Genomic DNA, 16,454 nt, shown 5'->3' on the forward strand with positions numbered 1-16,454 from the left:
CCCTCTACCTCCTCAACAGCAGCTGGGACTCTTCTCAGCTCAGAATCCAGTCACCATATCAACTCTTCCTGATTGTTGGGATCAGTGGAAGAAATCAGCCCTAAGACTGCAGTGGCAAAACTCCAGTTTCTTGTCTTCACCAGTCAAAAAATACATGACTCAATTTATAAACACAAAAAAGAGGAAAAAATAAAAAGGCAAATGAACAGCATCAAATCCAATATAAGTCAGTTTTGGGAGGGCATAAAAATACCTTGTGCTCCCTCAGACTTTGAATTTGTGGTTTATCTTATTATTCAGTACTCAGTGATGTTTCAAATTCTCTGGTCTCGCTTTGCATAGTGCTTTCACCCGTGAAGTCCTTTAGATAAGTCTGAGAAAGGAGTTATCGTTAGTGCAGATGACTGCAGCAAAGTTGGCAAAGAATTAGATTGAAGTAATTTTAAAAGGAAAATGTAGAGTGGGTCAGACCCACGAACAAGAAATAAAATATCTATGAATGTCTGGTGGTGAAATAGGGACACGTGTGGGTCAGGGAAGGGAACACAGCAACCTAGTGACAATGCAAAGGTGGAGGGGGGGGGAGGTGAAAGCAAAAGAAAGGAGTTCAAATATAGCAACTTCAAAAATAGTTGCCCTTGCAAAATAACTGAGGTAAAAGCAGAGATCCAATTGGTGGAAGAAGCTGCCATCACATGCAGTTATTGCCAGAGCAATGCACACAGTGGGACTGTGCAGCCTCTTCACAAGGGTGGATTGCTATGTGCAGGCTTGCTCTGTGCGGCTTCTGCAGAGAGCCGAAGATTGAAAACCTTGGCAGCACAGCATCATCCCAAACAGATGGCATTTCAGGGGTCCCGTGTCTTCCACAGCCAGAGCTACATGCACATGCTGGGACCACATTGCCTTTCTGCTGATTCTGGCAATTATGGAAACACCAAGCCTTTGGAGCCCCTCAGGGCTGAGACCATCACATGTGGACAGAGTCCACTCACCACCACCAAACCAGGTGTCTTCTGGGTTTTCCAAGTGTGTGAGCATTATGCAGCCTATGTGCAGCTTCTCCATCCAGAAGGTAACACTAAGGCTTTAAAATTTGCTCAGGACACATTTGGCAGGCTATAGGCTTCAAGTCAGTCACAGGGTTAGGAGTTCCTCAAGCTTGACCAGAGAACATCATTTGTAGTGGGAACACTGAGCTTCACTAGTTGGGGACAAAAACTTCTTGCACAGCCCTAGTATTAGTAGCTGTGATAGTAGATGAGCAGAGTCCTATCTGTTGCCCTATGGATCTTACCTACAGTACACTTAACTTTTGCTTGCCTGCATGTAAAGAATGGAGATAATCTCTTTATCCCAGTATAAAATCATGCTATGTATCCCACCCTTGGAAGACAGCTTCCTTGGAAGCTAAACACAATGGGGCAAAAGGCACCTACTGAATAATTCCAGGCAAGCACAGAACAGAAATTAGTGAGGCAGAAAGATGCCACTTAGTACATTTATGTTTATATCATTAGAAGTATAGATGTTCATTCAGAGGGAGAAAATTAACTGATGAAAAAGACCTTGAGAGGAGAGGTGGCAGCTAAGTACAGAGGAGTTTGAAATCTGTTTTGTTTGCACATAAGACAGCTGGTTAACAAATTATGGAACACACTGAGAAATTCAGAGGATGTAGTTTGATGGGGGAGCAATTCCATTTTTCATTCATTTTCACTAAGAAAGGCAGGTCAGAGCCTTCTATGTTCCGAGCACTAATAGTAGCCAACCTGCTTCAGCACCTTGTATGCAGGTACCAACCATGGGGTAGTAGAGTAAAACCCTGCACAGGTCCAGCAAACCTCCTGAAGACTTCAGGGGCCACATTTTCATCCAAGTAATTAGAAAAACCTAGTCATCGTATCAGAGCAATTTCTTAAGCACTTCTGTAGGCATGGAGGCAAAGCAAAAAGATGGGAACTCAAGACAGTATGTGGGGCATCTCAGCACCATCCCAGAGGTGGGAGATGACACCTTCCTTTAGCCTTCTGCAGAAAGCTGCCTCTCAGCTGCAAATGGAATACAGCAGAGGAATGAAAGCTGTAGCAACCCCTTGTGAGTCCCAGGGCACTAGAGTAGGTACACCTGAAGCAAGCAAGCCTGCTGGGCTACCAGGACCCAGGGGAAGTTTTACCTTGAAGAGCCAAAGGCCTGGGAGAAACAGGGCTCCTGAAGTAAAAATGCCTGGGCAGATACAACTAGCCAAATATTTATCAAGTATACATATGTACATATAACTTCAAATGTCACGGTCGCTAAGCATAAGCAATGAAAGGGGGAGGAGGGCTACTGTACTTTCTTTTAATCCTGAAGATCTCATCTGCCCATCTCCTCCCCCCCCAGCAATTCAGTCCTGATCATTCAGATGAAGGAGGCCAGCTCATTTCAGGCTGCCAAATCCTGGTGGCAGGGCCATTGTCTTTTATTTGACTGCAGAGTGCAAAGTACATTTATGGCACCATATGAATAATAAATAAAAATACTCATTGCTTCCCTCTCTGCTTATTTATACCGACAAGAGAAGCAGGACAATCCTTTGCTCTCCCTGACTTCCTTCCCCCTTATGCAACTCTCCAAAGATGGCTTTTTCCAGACTGCCAAACAATTAGCACAGAAGCAACCAAATTTGTCCAAAGCCTCCAATGGGTTAGCTCCAAGAGCTAGTTAAAAGAAAGATGAAAAGGAAGAGTCAGTGGTGGCCAAGGTCTGGGAAAGGCCAGGACCATGTGGTGGGGAGAATGCAAAAGCTGCAAGCTAAGGACAGTGCCGTGGCCCCTTTGCCAGCATCCCTCATCCAGTGACTCCCATCTGTGCCACCCGCAAAGCCCAAAGGGTTGCATCTCTCCTTTTCCAAAAGGATGAATTAAGCCTACAGTCTGACTTTGAGTATCCTCTTCCCTTGCATCTTACCTGCTTACGTTCTCAACTAAACTGCATTTTAACTGACACTAATCCTGAAGTGTCCCATTACAAGTTTTTACTGCCATTAAATGCCTCCTGATCAATGGAAGAGAATCCTGAGACATCGAGTCAAGGCTAAAGCATATTGTAGCCTCCTCACCGCTCTGCACTACGCAGCCCTGAGCTTAAAAAAAGAGGGAAAATGACAAAGAAAGTAGTACTGAAGTGGGGCAGAGGAGAAAAAGCATGCTTGAAAAAACACTGACTTTAAACATTTATAGCCTTAAAATTACAGAATTACTCTTTAGCCCACAGGCACAGTGATTTGTTCCAAGGATCTCAGAAAGCATAACATCATGCCAATCTGAAGACTGCTGAATGACTAAATCTACAATAAATGTAGCCATCTACAACTGTAAAAAGTTATCTAAGATCATATTTAAGTACACAATAAATGTAAGTCACCAGTTAGAAAGTTCTATTACTAACATAATGAGATGCTGCAGCTATTTTAATAGCTATTTATTAATATGAAGACTTTAGCATATGTGATTACACAAGCATATTCTGCACTGTATAGTATTTGTAAATAGTTCATGCTATGGTAACTGATGATTTACAAACAGGTGCAGAGAAACCATCGGATTTTAAGACATAAAATTTCAGACTATCAGAAAATATCAGACTTAGACTATTTGAATTTTCTGCACTTCACTATGAACCAATGTTTGTTGTATTAAGCACTAATGTTATATACAAAGGTCATATTTAAGCAAAAGACTGCACACAGTTCAACTTATTTACAGGAAGATGTATTCACAATGAAGCACTGAAGAAAGAAATTCAACTCTACCCCATGACATAAGGTTTTGAGACTTAATTACTTTTGATGGTTTTTGGTCAAGCAGCGTACACTGGAATCCACGCATTTTGAAAAAGGTTTTGATCTGTCACTAGAAGACAGAGTTAAAATTGGCATGCTCTTACTTCTGTGCAGCTAACTCATATCTTTACAAAGGTGTCCTCACAATAAAAGTCACACTGCTGTTGAAAGGACTTCTTATTTTCTGCTTTTGGACACCATCACATAAAACTTCCTTTGTATTGTGCAGAAATGTGTGAAAGTACCACAGATGTCTGTTGATAGCAAATGCACAATCCTGTGAAAGATTAGTTCTACCCTCAAGCCATCTGGTTAGACAGCCTTCCTCTTACAGACCTTACAAGGTACAAGAGTAACCCCCACTTTTGGTCCCCTTAGAGTCTAGCTGATAGATGTACCCTTTCTGCGTTTTTCCTAGAGTTCTCCAGAACAGGTATTTGTTGTACAAAAGCTGCAAGCTCAGAAAAGCATGTGCATAATAGCCCATTGACTTTCATGTCGCCACTCATGAGCACAAAGTTAAGCACATGCTTAAGTGTCCTGCATATCTGGGATCCTTGGATGATTTGGATCTAATGTGCTGCAGAGTACAATGTGGGAAACAATTCATTTTTCAGTTTCATAGCCAAGCTTCTATTACTGCAGAAATATAGAAGATTCTTTTTTGCAGGATTTTTGGTGTGACTCTTGCTTTGCATCAACTTTGCTTCATTCAACTCAGAATAATATGTTGGTTTGTCTTCTAATTATTTCCTTCTGTCCTTTCCCCTTGTAACAGAAAAAAAAATATTTATTTTCCTTTTTTTTTTTTTATAATGTAGGTCAATTTTATGAGTAGCGACTTCAGAAAATGACAGGTCAAAAATACATGTCAGAAATATCAAAGTGTTTTGTTTAAAGTATACTAAAATGAGCTACTTTGACACATATCAGGATTTCCCACTACCTTCTTATTCAATCCCCAGTCATGGTTTATCTGAAACAGAGACAACCCAGAATATTTTTCAATAAAAATATTGGCCAGTTTTAACTCCAAAACTGATATTTTTTTTTTATAAAAGCATATTTATTGAAAAAAAAATAGCTAACCTGTGTTGCATAGAAACAGGCCCTTTGTCTCAACATTTCATTAACATCTTAAAAACCAAATAAGTCAAACACGAGAAATTTCAGCAATCTGTATTAATTTGCAAGCATGCAGAAATCAATTTCTCTCCTTTTTATGTCAATTACAAAATTACCATTTTGCTTTTTTGGCATTTCCAACTAATTTATAGGCATGGATACTATTTTTTTATTATTATTAACCTACTGCATTCTAAACTATTTAAATGCCTTGCTGGCTGTCCATATTTGCTTTTATTCTATTACTACTGTATATGAATGGAAATTACATCTAGCTATTATATTATTTCACACATTAGTTCATTTTATATAATCTTTCCTATATTTATTGCCTTTGTTAGACTGAAATACCATAGGCGCTTCTTTCTCTAATGTGTCTGAAGCTCTCCCGTTAATGGAAATTGCGTTATATCTCCTGATTACAGTCAGATGAAATCCAGACCCAGAAGCTGACTGAAGTATTCTGTGACAGGCCACCTTACCAGCAGGGCTTTCACAGAGGGTTGGGGTCATAGCAGCCCCCAGTGTGGACCCCAGATGGATACAGCCCAGGACCGCATGCAAAGATGCTCTGGCAGGGTTTGCTGGTGCTGCAGCCAAGGGCAGAGCTCCAGCCAGGGACCTGACCTGGCTGGCACAGCTCTGCCCCTGCCAGGACCACATCCAGCCACTTCACTGCACAAGGCTGACCAGCAAAGGTGGCTGGTGCAGGTTTGGCATCCATGCAGAAGGAGAGCAGTTCAGCCAGTGTTGCTCTTGGGAAGGACTGGGTTTCTCCTTCCTCAAACTGCCCACAGCTGCACTGGCAGTAAGAGCCACAGTTTAATGATTTAGCATCTGCAAAGGATAACATGGTGGAATTAAAGCCATCATGAGGTGGGTTCTGGGTCAGCTTTGGCACCAGTTTTGGGTCAGCTGAGCACTCAGCAGAGTGAGCATCACCTGGGCCAGAGAGAGAGTGGCAGAGGTCACTAAGCTCTGTACAGGGAGTTTCAAAACCACCCTCAATCCAGCCTATTACCCTGACATAGAGGTATCCACTCTAGCCCAGCTCAAACAGACCTGCTCAGGCATCCACACAGCACAGCAGGGAAATGACGTTAGTCATTGTCTTGCATGTCATTAAGAAGTAAATGCTGGGGCACAGCCAAGACATCATCCAAGTCCTTAGACAGCTGGAGTGTTTCAACCTGCTTTTCTGGGAAAGCAGCAGGTCGGCAGCAGTAGGCATCTCTCAGAACAGCTCTTTCCAGGCAAGGCCCAAGTATGAGGGTCTAAGGAGACCCTCAGGGTGGCTGTCACAGGATGTAGCCAGCCTGACCTTGACAAGCATTCCCCAGCCAGGCACACTAATGGATTTTGCGAGTGCATCTGGCGTTTTGGCTGCTGTACAGTGCCAGTGGGACACCTTCCCCAGGTACTGTCATGCTACAAAGGCATTTGCAAGCAGATCTGGGTCTAGGCAAGTAGAACAATATCCCTTAAAATAACTACCCCTTTGCCTATCAACTTGAATTATATCTTCTGCTGACTCCTTGTGCTGGACACAATTGCCCTTGCTAGCTGACGTAGCAGGGTGGGAGGCTTATCTGCTTCACTTCTGCTGCAGAGATCACACAATGGAGTTAAAAAAGACGGGAAGATATAGTCTTTCCTCTTGACCACTGGCATTGGTCAGTGACTGGCTAATTTAAGCAGGCAGGAAAAGGTAGATGGAACACAGCACATCTCCATCTCCCCTGCATGTGCCTGCATCCTGGCCAAGCAGTGCACTTCCTGGGGGTGAGTGAGTTGCAAGTATTATGCGGGCTTTGGAAGAGGGAAAAGAAGAGATTCAGAAGAGTGAATTATTCCTAAACGACAGCATCTGGAAGTGTTGCAATACATCCTGCAGGGCCCTACGCAAGTTCAGAGAGCAGAAATCCATGAGCCCCGTAGATCAAGCTCATTCACTCACATCTTTTGGATTAAGTTAGTCCCACCTGTCTTTATTCTCCAGAGGCAGCAATTGGCCTTCATTTTTACCAGCCAATTTTCATCTGATTCCAGATACTCTGGTAGATTGTAATTTTACCCAGATGCTGTACTTGCACTAGCAGCTGTGTTTGAGGCATACTGCAACAATCTGAGTATGTACTGTGACCTTTCACTTCCCCAAGAAACAAAGCACATATACTTTAAGATACCAAAAGCAAACACAGGAACTTTGGCAAAGAAAAGTAGAAGAAAATGACCTCGATACAATACACACAGGTAGTCCTACAGTGAAACTGACTAAAATAGACCCAGAAACTTGTATCCAAAAGCTTTGTGAAGCTCCAGGAGTTACCGCTTTCAATTGATATTTCATGCACATATCTCTGCAGGTATGAAGAATATCTTGAAAAACATGAGAATGAAAGCGTGATTCTCTCCATGAGCCTAGGCACAGCCTGAAACAATAGATCACAGGTATGAGCTATCCCATTTAGCTCAGACAGTTGAAAAACTAATGATGACAAACTAATGTTAACTCTGATAGGGCTGGCTGGTTTTGAACAGTGTCTTTCAGCCTGAGGGAGTCTACAGCTTCTAAGGAGTCTCAGCAACAACCTCTACCTGGCAAAAAAGCATCTCCCCCTCCACCTTCTCCTCAACACAGCACAGTGCAAATCTGGAGACAGCATGAAACAAATCAAGGTTGAAATTAAAACGTGTAACAGGAGAACCTGTGCATGGATTGTATTATTGTATGTATTGTATTGCATTGCATGGATTGCATTATTTCCTGTATCATATTTCATTCCAGGCAAAAACAACAAAAAGGGGAGTTAGGGGGGAACCTCTTAAAAATTAGTCCACTACAGAATTTCCAGCCTGCTGCACAGGACACTGTATACACAGGGGGCCTGGCCACAGTTTATTTCTAGACTGTTATGGGGGACACATGAGACAGTAACTATAACCAGTCCAGCAGCAGCAAACTGACATTTGCAGTTCTCTTGCTGCTATCCCTGACAGGAATCTGTGCGACCTATTGCTGCTTGGTTGCCCTACAATGGCATGACCCCTTGAGCAGCCCCAGTGTTTGAGTAACAAATTCAGCATGGGCAATCGAGCCTCACAACATTCAATTCCTTGTGAGTAACCTCACTACATAACAAAAAAAAAGCAGTGTGCAAAGCTTCAGACCCCCGTGAACCAGCCAGGGCTACGTTGCATGCATGAGCAATCTTTTCAAAATCCTCAGTGTGCAAAGCCCAGCAAAAGCAAATGCTCTGCAAGAACAAAATGCCATGCATGTAAGCAAGGCAGCAAAATACACTCTGAAGAGGAAACAATTTCTTGTGCTAAGCTTCAAAAGGCCTCAAAAAAAATGACAGTATAACTTCAAATGCACGTAATAGTAAATCATCAAAGCCATGCTGATTTACCCCATGGGCAGAACTCATCCCCAGAATAAACTAAAAGATCATATTTGCTAGGCTAATGGCCAGTGTTCCTACAAAGACAAATTATTTCATCCAGAAAAAACGGGTTACTGCCATTACACACATCATCTCCAAAGCTCCATTAATTCATTTCTTGCTGACGATCAAGGTGTGGTTTGGGATCATGCAGGTAAGCACAGTTCAGCTCTGCTTCTATTTCATTCCTGAAGTGCTTAAAACATGACAAAATGCAACTGAATACCAACAAAGAGCAGCTGTGCTATTTAAACTAGGGACTAAAGCTATGATGTCACTCTGAAAAAACTGAACACTTTCCCAGTAAAACCAAAGAGGAGAGGGGAGAGAGGGTATAAGAGAGCCTCTTCTGTGGAAAAAACTGCTTTGGGGGTTTGGGTGGATCCATTACCTTTTTGTCGCTCAAGCCAGACACCTGGTCCACGTATTCCTCTTGGATCATGAAGGCAGCCAGGTTGGCAGTGTAGCTGGCCAGAAAGATGACAGCGAAGAAGGCCCACACTGACACCATGATCTTGCTAGTGGTACCCTTGGGATTCTGCACTGGCACAGAGTTGTTGAATACCAGCCCCCACAGCAGCCAGATAGCTTTGCCAATGGTGAAAGAGGGACCTCCTGGCTCTAGAGTGATTGAGAAACATGAATCCCACAGTGAGCATCTCAAAGTAAGTGGTCTGCATTTCTATTCACATACGCATGACTTCAGTGTTAAGAGCAGTATCTATTCCCACATGTGAGATGAATGTCCGTGGCTGCATACCCCTATGTTCATGACACCATACCTCAGCAAAGTGTGACCATGAAAGATGAATTTTTAAAAATGTCCTCAGGTTTCCATATTGCTTCTGTCCCAAAGATTTCCTCTGAAAAATTATACAAGGACTTCTTTTGTACTCAATTGGAGTCTCTAAAAGCCCAAAAATTCCATTTCAGTTCAAGTATTGTCACCAGAAATAGTTTTCTCAGAAAAAATTTATCCTTGTTTCTAGCTATTCAACAGCAGTTTTGTCCTTGAACTTCCAGCATACACCTGTGCAAAACATGACCTTCACTGTATTTGTACAAGAGCAAGGCAGAGAACCATCTGAAATAATAGGGCTCTACAAATACCCCTGCAAGATGGTTTCATTACCTAGTCTGTTGAAGACACACAAGCCAGAGAAAAAGCACAGCTCCCTCTCCACAGGTTGTGTGTCCAAGGTATGTAACGGTGACAAAACTCTGGTCTAAATCAGGAAAACCAGCAGCTCTGCCCAGGCAGTCCAGGAGCAGATCCAGTGTTTTAAAAGCTGCTAGTTTTGCCTTATTCATTTTTCAGCATGGAAGCTCATTCATACCACAAAAGCCATGTGCTCAGGAAGCACTAGGTTTGAAAACAGGTGAAATCCTGCCTGTCTCCCAGCAGTCTCATATCCTTGCAATATTCTGGTTCCATTAGTGGGAACCCAAGTCAAAATTTGCTCAACTTGAGCACATGAAGATCTGTCAGCAACACCGCTGATGCAATTCCTCCAAGGTTCCTGCTTCAGACCCTGAGAAGACCCTCTTAGGACAAGAGCCCTCTGGCACAGTTCTGTCACTTTTCCAATGATGCCAACCTGGCTCTGCAACCTTCTGGGTTAGCATCCCATGTTTTATCTCCTCTCTTGGGTAAGCTGACTGGTGCTTAGTGCTACTGCTGTGGTTAAGGTTGGCTCCAGTAGAGGAACAAAAGGGAAGAAAGTTTTGACACTCCTCTCCAAACCCTTGAGCAGCAAATAGCATAAATCACCTGAAAGCACTAACTGTTTTACTCTAAATACAACTACAATGTGCAAGGTGCTCATTTTTCACTCTGGTAACTGCACACCAAGTTCAAAACAGAATCATCACCTGGCAAAGCTGGAACCTCTAAATGCCAGGGAGACAAAGTTGCTATAAGAAACATAGCCTGGCAATCCTTGGTTTTTTACATGCTGGACAGGTAGCTTTAAAACCCTCTTTATCTAATGTGCCCTAAGACATACAGATCCAAGGCCTGCAGATCATTAGTGGGAACTGTAAGTTATAAGGAAATCTTGAGAAGTTCCCTCTTAAAGTCTTCCTCTCTCCACTCATCACCCTATGTGCTTTTACAGTTACTTTGCTGGCTATAAACCAAGACAGCAATGGGAGCCTCCGATCCAAGCCAGTGACCTAGAATCCTTCTGACCTCTCCAACACTGAGTGCTCCAACAACAAACCAACACCATTTAGCGGCTAGATCAGGGTATGCCCACCTGACCCTGGAGATAAAATCTTGGTGTTTGTAAAGAGAAAATATAGGTATGGAAAGCAGGGGTATATTGTCATAGACATAGTTGCAGCCCAAGTAACATTAGCTGGAGTATTCATTACCAAACAAGCATTCCAGTGTGTGCAGCAGGTTTCTCCATCTTCGTGTTACACCTCTCAGGGATAATAACTGCCTGATTATGCACTACTGTTCATAATTACTCAGAAATATTGATAATTGCAGCTGCAGTTCTGCTAACTTAATACCTGCACAGCTGCACACCTGTACTAAGAACTGCTTCCAGTTCCACATCTGTATTAATATTTCCCAAGAGACTCACAGGTTTACACAGCATTTACTTGTGTCCACGGATCCATGTGGTTACAATCAGTTGCCATAAAGGCCCTCCACAGCTCCATGTTAAGAGAGAAGTTTTCCACTTCCTCATATATGTGGTTCTGCATGCATTCTCATTAACACTTTTTTTTCCCCCACTCTCCTCTGATATGATGGCACAAAATCACTCAAGGCACTAGACTCAGGAGCATTTTCCAGTAACAGTCTCTCTCCCACTCTTCTGAATGGACCAATAAGCCCTGAAAGGTTTGAAGGGCTGATTCATCAGGGGGTAAAGATACAGAGATAACAGAAGGCTCAACTTTCTAATTGTCTTCATGCCAACAAGGCAAAAAAGGCTGTCTCTTAGTCTGTCTGCCCACCCTAACTCATCAGGCTGTCTTCTGAAGCCCAGAACCACAGAGATGGGTCAGTCATTTCCATCTTTCCTGCTGCCCTTAGCAAAATAATACATTACCTACTCCCAGGAAAATGTGTTTCCCACTTTCTCAGTTGGCCTTAGCAAGTCAGAGGGTGAAGTGGGGGAGGGACAGGCCCAGGTCACAGATGTGGAGTCTGGAGGACATAGCACTATGCTGGGAGGCCAACAGCTTGCTCTCTGGGAAGACGTAGCACTGAAGGATGGGTTGACAGCACTGAGCCTTCTTATTGCCTTAGAAAGCAAAGCACCATAGCCATTGCCAGCAGTGACTACCAGGACCCATTTTCCCTCAGCGAGAAACAAGCTGGAGCTGGTTATGCTTTAGAGAGAAAAAGCGACACAGCTCCATCTCCTGAGCCAAGCAAATTATCCATTATACACATCTGCTCGCTACAGAGCCTTTTTTCCACCTCCATCCCTGCCCTCTATAGTTTGAACATAGAGCTCAGATTGGGCTGGGTCTGTATCATGTTCAAGGCAAAGTAAACACCCCAACAAAGGAGCCAGGATTGGAAGCAAGAGAGGACCATGGCAAGGAAGGACTCCCCTTACCTCTGCCATCAGCAAGGCACCGATTATAGCCCACAGGGCTGAAGTACTCAAAGACGAAGACAGCCACCGCAGAGATGATAAGCAGCATCACAAACATCATCACCCATACATCAGCACTGAAAGGCTCTGCAGGAAAAGAAAACCATAGTGAAAGACCTGATACGCTACCTCACGCATCCCTCACATCCTTTACTCTCCAGAGCACCTCAGTGAGAGTGTGAGGCAAACTGGCCAGGGGAAAAATAAAAGTAAAACAAAGATTCAACTCCATACTGAAAAACTACTTGAACTGCGAGAAGTGTAGTTTCTGTCTCTGTAATGACTGCATTCCTTCTTGCCGTTACATTTGTGACACATGGCTCCATCTGGAGCTACATGCAGCCATTGTGGCATGAATTGATAAAATAAAATGCATTGATAAAAGATTGTTCCCAGGAAGTGCTCCAGCACCATCTGGAGAGAGTGGGGAAAATCAAGCAGAACTGGCAGAGTTTCAGACAAGCATCCAACTTTCAAGACGTTATTGAGCCAAAGAGCATCTCCAAATTTCTGAAGTTCAGCCATAATGATAGTAGCTTTTTTCAGCTATTCCATTCCCTTAGCAGTGGGAATGCTGGCTTATTCCAGAAACATTAGCATTGATCTCTGCCAGGTTTTCTCCTTCTCCAAGCCTGAACACATAAAGATGGGACTGAACCAGATCGAAGAAACATAGAACTCTGTTCCAGACTATAGCCGATACTTCAGCCTCAGTTAAATTTGCAACTTAAAATGTTGGAGTTAACTTTACCATTGCTTTTACATCTCCCAACAATATTGGTGAACCTGTGTAAAGGCAAAAACCTCCTGAAGAGTGAGTAGTCATGAAATTCCTATTAAAGAAGTTTGGAAAAAATTCTTTACCCATATAAAGTTGTTTCTGTTTGTCAATGTTCTCAGGATGGTGGCAGAGAGGAGAAATTCATTATAGAATTCATACACTTCTGTTTGCTGCATCATAAAGCATTCTATAAAGCCAAATAATAGATACTAAGAAGAGATTGCTGTACTGGGGAAATGCAGTGTAGTTTCTCCATTCTCTGATCACCTTCCATCACTGAAGGACATTAAAAACCACTTTATTGGAAGAGAGTGTCAGCACAGAACTGATAGCTCAACTGTTCTTGAAAAGCTCTATTAGATCTCTAATAGAGAGTCAAGTTGTTCTGTCAAGGAAGTCAAATATTTTTACAAATAATGTGTCTCAAAGTGCAACAATTTATTGCTAATTGTTATCAGTAAGTACAATGGTATACCAGCTATAAGGTTTGAATCAATTTTCTTCTGCCTTACACTCCTTGGACATGCTATTAGTTGAGTCACTGGGAAACCACATGCTACAGAGTAGGTGACCACTCTGAGTGAGCCCATTGTTTGCTGGGAATAGGCATACAATTGCTGAGAAATGCCTTGGAACTCCTAGGCAATGCCTGTTTGCATTTGCCTGGATTTTGCTTGCTTGGGATTTAGAACTAAAACATCAGAGTTTATTTTTATACACCTGTCCCACAGGTACTCCCAAAAGAAACTTTCAGGCTAAGAATCACAAGCAACCTTCACCTAATTTTTGATGAACACTGGGTGAAGTTTTAATTTTAGATTAAAATGATACCTAAGAAGGCAGAAGGTGAGACAGTTCCATTGCTACGTGACACCATGACGCTGATTCCCGTCTCAATGAAGGGCACAGAGAAATCCACCACTTCTGAACGCTCCTCATTAATGGTGAGGGATCCCACAGCCATATAGGCCCGTTTGGTGACGACCTAGAGGAAGGAAAGGAAGAAATCACACATAGACCTGAGGCACCCCGCAAGTACCACAGTCAAGCTCCTACTCATGTTGCTGCCTTTCCATCCAGTCCTTTAATCTTTGTCCTGTGTTCAGCTGTAACAGTTATTTTTCTACTTCCTAGTAGCTGGTGCAGAAAATATCTGTTTCAGTTGGACCCAGGACACTCCATGTGATCCCATTCCCTATATTGTTTCTATCATCTCTTTCTTATCTTTTATCAGGACACCTTCTTCCTTCATGAAATGTATAGACATCAATTTCCCCCTCAAAGCTGGTATGTGTATAAAAAAAAAAATCCACAGAGGTCTTAGGATAAACACATCATCCACTGAGAAGACACCTTATCTCATTTTTCTGTCCTTGCTTTCTCCTCCTTCTAACACTGCAAAGTATTATTTCATTCTTTATGCACCTTATATACGATCTAAGCATAATCTAGGCTGCAGCCTCTCTGATGCATGGATATTAAGCTCCTTCTTTGACTGTGAAGGCCAAATTTGTGACACCATAGAGAATAATAATTAATCATCAAACAGGAAAGGTAGTCAGAGCAGATTAATTTACCCGATGCCCAGAAAGAATCCAGGCCAATCATTTCTATAGAGTCACCTCTGCCCCTACTCAGAAAGGGACCCAGTAATGATGAGAGGCTAGACCTGACCCATGTCACCCAGCCCAGGAATGAAACCCATCATGCCCTCCCTTTGCTGCTGACCTCTCCAATCATTCCGTTCCATGTTCCATTGATCTTTTTCCCATGCTTGCCATTAGTCACCAAGTAGAGGTCATAGGTGAACTTGACAGACTTCGAGATTTTCTTGAGGATGTCAATGCAGAACCCCTTGCAACATTTCTTCATGTAATCTGGCTCCTCATCGGTTTTGTTCCTGAACAGTCACAACAAGAATAGGTTAAAGGACTGGGGAAAATTCCCTTAATTCCCTTCTGTTGTCTTTATGCACTCCCCCTCCCACAGTACAATGTGTAGAATTTCATGTGTGCTATCTGTGCTGGAGGATAAAGGGACACACTATGATGCTTTGCCCAAAGGGACCAGTCATGAATGGACACAGGCCAGGCTGAGCAAATGTTGGTGACTTTTCTAAAGAAGATTGTCAGAGTATGATGGTATTGGCCCAACAGACTCCCTACATTCTGCTGAGTTGGGAGAGCCCAGTAGGAGGAGAAAAATCCAAGGGTGCCTACTCAGTCACTATGCGTTTTTGGCAAGGGACTGTGTTCCTCATGCAGGTGCCACTTAGGGGGTCCACGTTCTCCACAATGACAAACGGTGCCTCTTCCAAGGTCACAATACTCAGGTGATCGTCCTCACGTTCCTCAGAGTCAGGATACAGCTCAAAGCGGGGCCACACGTAATACTTCATCTGCAACTTTTTTTCCTTCCATTTCCCCACCTGTGGAGACACAAACCACAGAAGACAGACTTTCAGCTGCCCTATCCCTCTGCATCTCCCATAGACCTGGGCAGAAGGACCACTCTGGAGTACCCAAGCCCATGGCTTATGTAAGACAAGGACATTCCTGGAGAGAAGGCTCTGAGTAAGTGGGTTCAAGCAGGGGGAAGTGGAGAAAAGGAAAGATGTCTGAGTTGTCTCATCTCTATGATGGTCTCCCTCTGGGATAGTGAGTGGATGACCAGGAAGATACCATCACAGTGGTCAAACAGATATGATGTCTCTCAACTTTCTCAGCCAAACAACAGGAACAGAGCTTGTTGACTCCTGAAATGACTTCAGCCTACTAGCCACAACAAAAATGGGCCTTTTCCTGCTAAAAAAAAGAAGAAATATATACAAAAGCTGAAACAAATATAATGTTGAAACAGAAAAATTAAAATATTTAACTCCAAATAGTCAAAAAGGAACCTGTTTTTTTTTTCAAAATTTTGTCTTCCTTTGTTTTCAGTGAAATTCATTAAACAGATTCATTTTAGTCAAACTTGATTTTGTCCAGAAATAATAATTTTGCCCATTCCTAGTCAGGAATGAGCTCTTCCAAGAGACAGGCAACAGAAGGAGATGTTCTCCATTTGCTGGAGTGTTTTCACAGAAAAACATAGAGGTGCTTGCTAACAGAAGTTTTTGCTATTCCCTGCCAAGGCCTTATTGAAATACCTGTTCTTGTCCTTTCACAATGACTTGGTTACATACCTAAGCTGGAAACAAGGAATTGCTCTGTGTTTCTGACACATAAAAAATAAAATCAAATAGTATTTTTTTTTAATGTTGCTATTTGTCTATAAGAATACATTGCAATTTTAGATCTTTTCATGTTCCATTTCTTGAGCAAACAGAAATCATACCTTCAGAAGTCAGAAAAGGGGAGTGGAACTCCGTTGCCTTATACTTACTGCCACAAATAAGTTTTTTGAAGCCACTCCAGTCCCTCAAGAGACAATACGTGTAACACATTCACTGCACATGTTAGACAATTCCTTGCAAAAATTCCAGGAAAAAAAACCCAGACGAACCCTGGAACATCAACTAAGCTTTCAACTATCAAAGTCTTGCCTTTGTTCTGAATTCCCCCAACACAGTTGACACTAATTAGCACCATAGCTGGCAGCTGAAGCTGAGAGGGCAAGAAACTAACTGGTCTTTAGAAGAAATTCTCCTGCTC

At 42.7% G+C, this 16,454-nt stretch overlaps 1 protein-coding gene across 1 annotated transcript in view; it reads right to left on the reverse strand.

Annotated features, from left to right (window-relative positions):
• Positions 1 to 16,454, reverse strand: part of GRIN2B (glutamate ionotropic receptor NMDA type subunit 2B) — a gene marked incomplete at both ends in the record, with an annotated part of 170,140 nt that overhangs the window by 15,904 nt on the left and 137,782 nt on the right. The window contains 5 exons of the mRNA XM_080625178.1: positions 8,789 to 9,018; positions 11,982 to 12,107; positions 13,633 to 13,786; positions 14,530 to 14,701; positions 15,021 to 15,229. Of these exons, the coding sequence (XP_080481304.1) occupies positions 8,789 to 9,018; positions 11,982 to 12,107; positions 13,633 to 13,786; positions 14,530 to 14,701; positions 15,021 to 15,229 (891 nt within the window). The remainder of the gene's footprint in view (positions 1 to 8,788; positions 9,019 to 11,981; positions 12,108 to 13,632; positions 13,787 to 14,529; positions 14,702 to 15,020; positions 15,230 to 16,454) is intronic.

The sequence above is a fragment of the Psittacula echo genome (assembly GCF_963264785.1).
Source record: "Psittacula echo genome assembly, chromosome: 1".
Taxonomy (NCBI): domain Eukaryota; kingdom Metazoa; phylum Chordata; class Aves; order Psittaciformes; family Psittacidae; genus Psittacula; species Psittacula echo.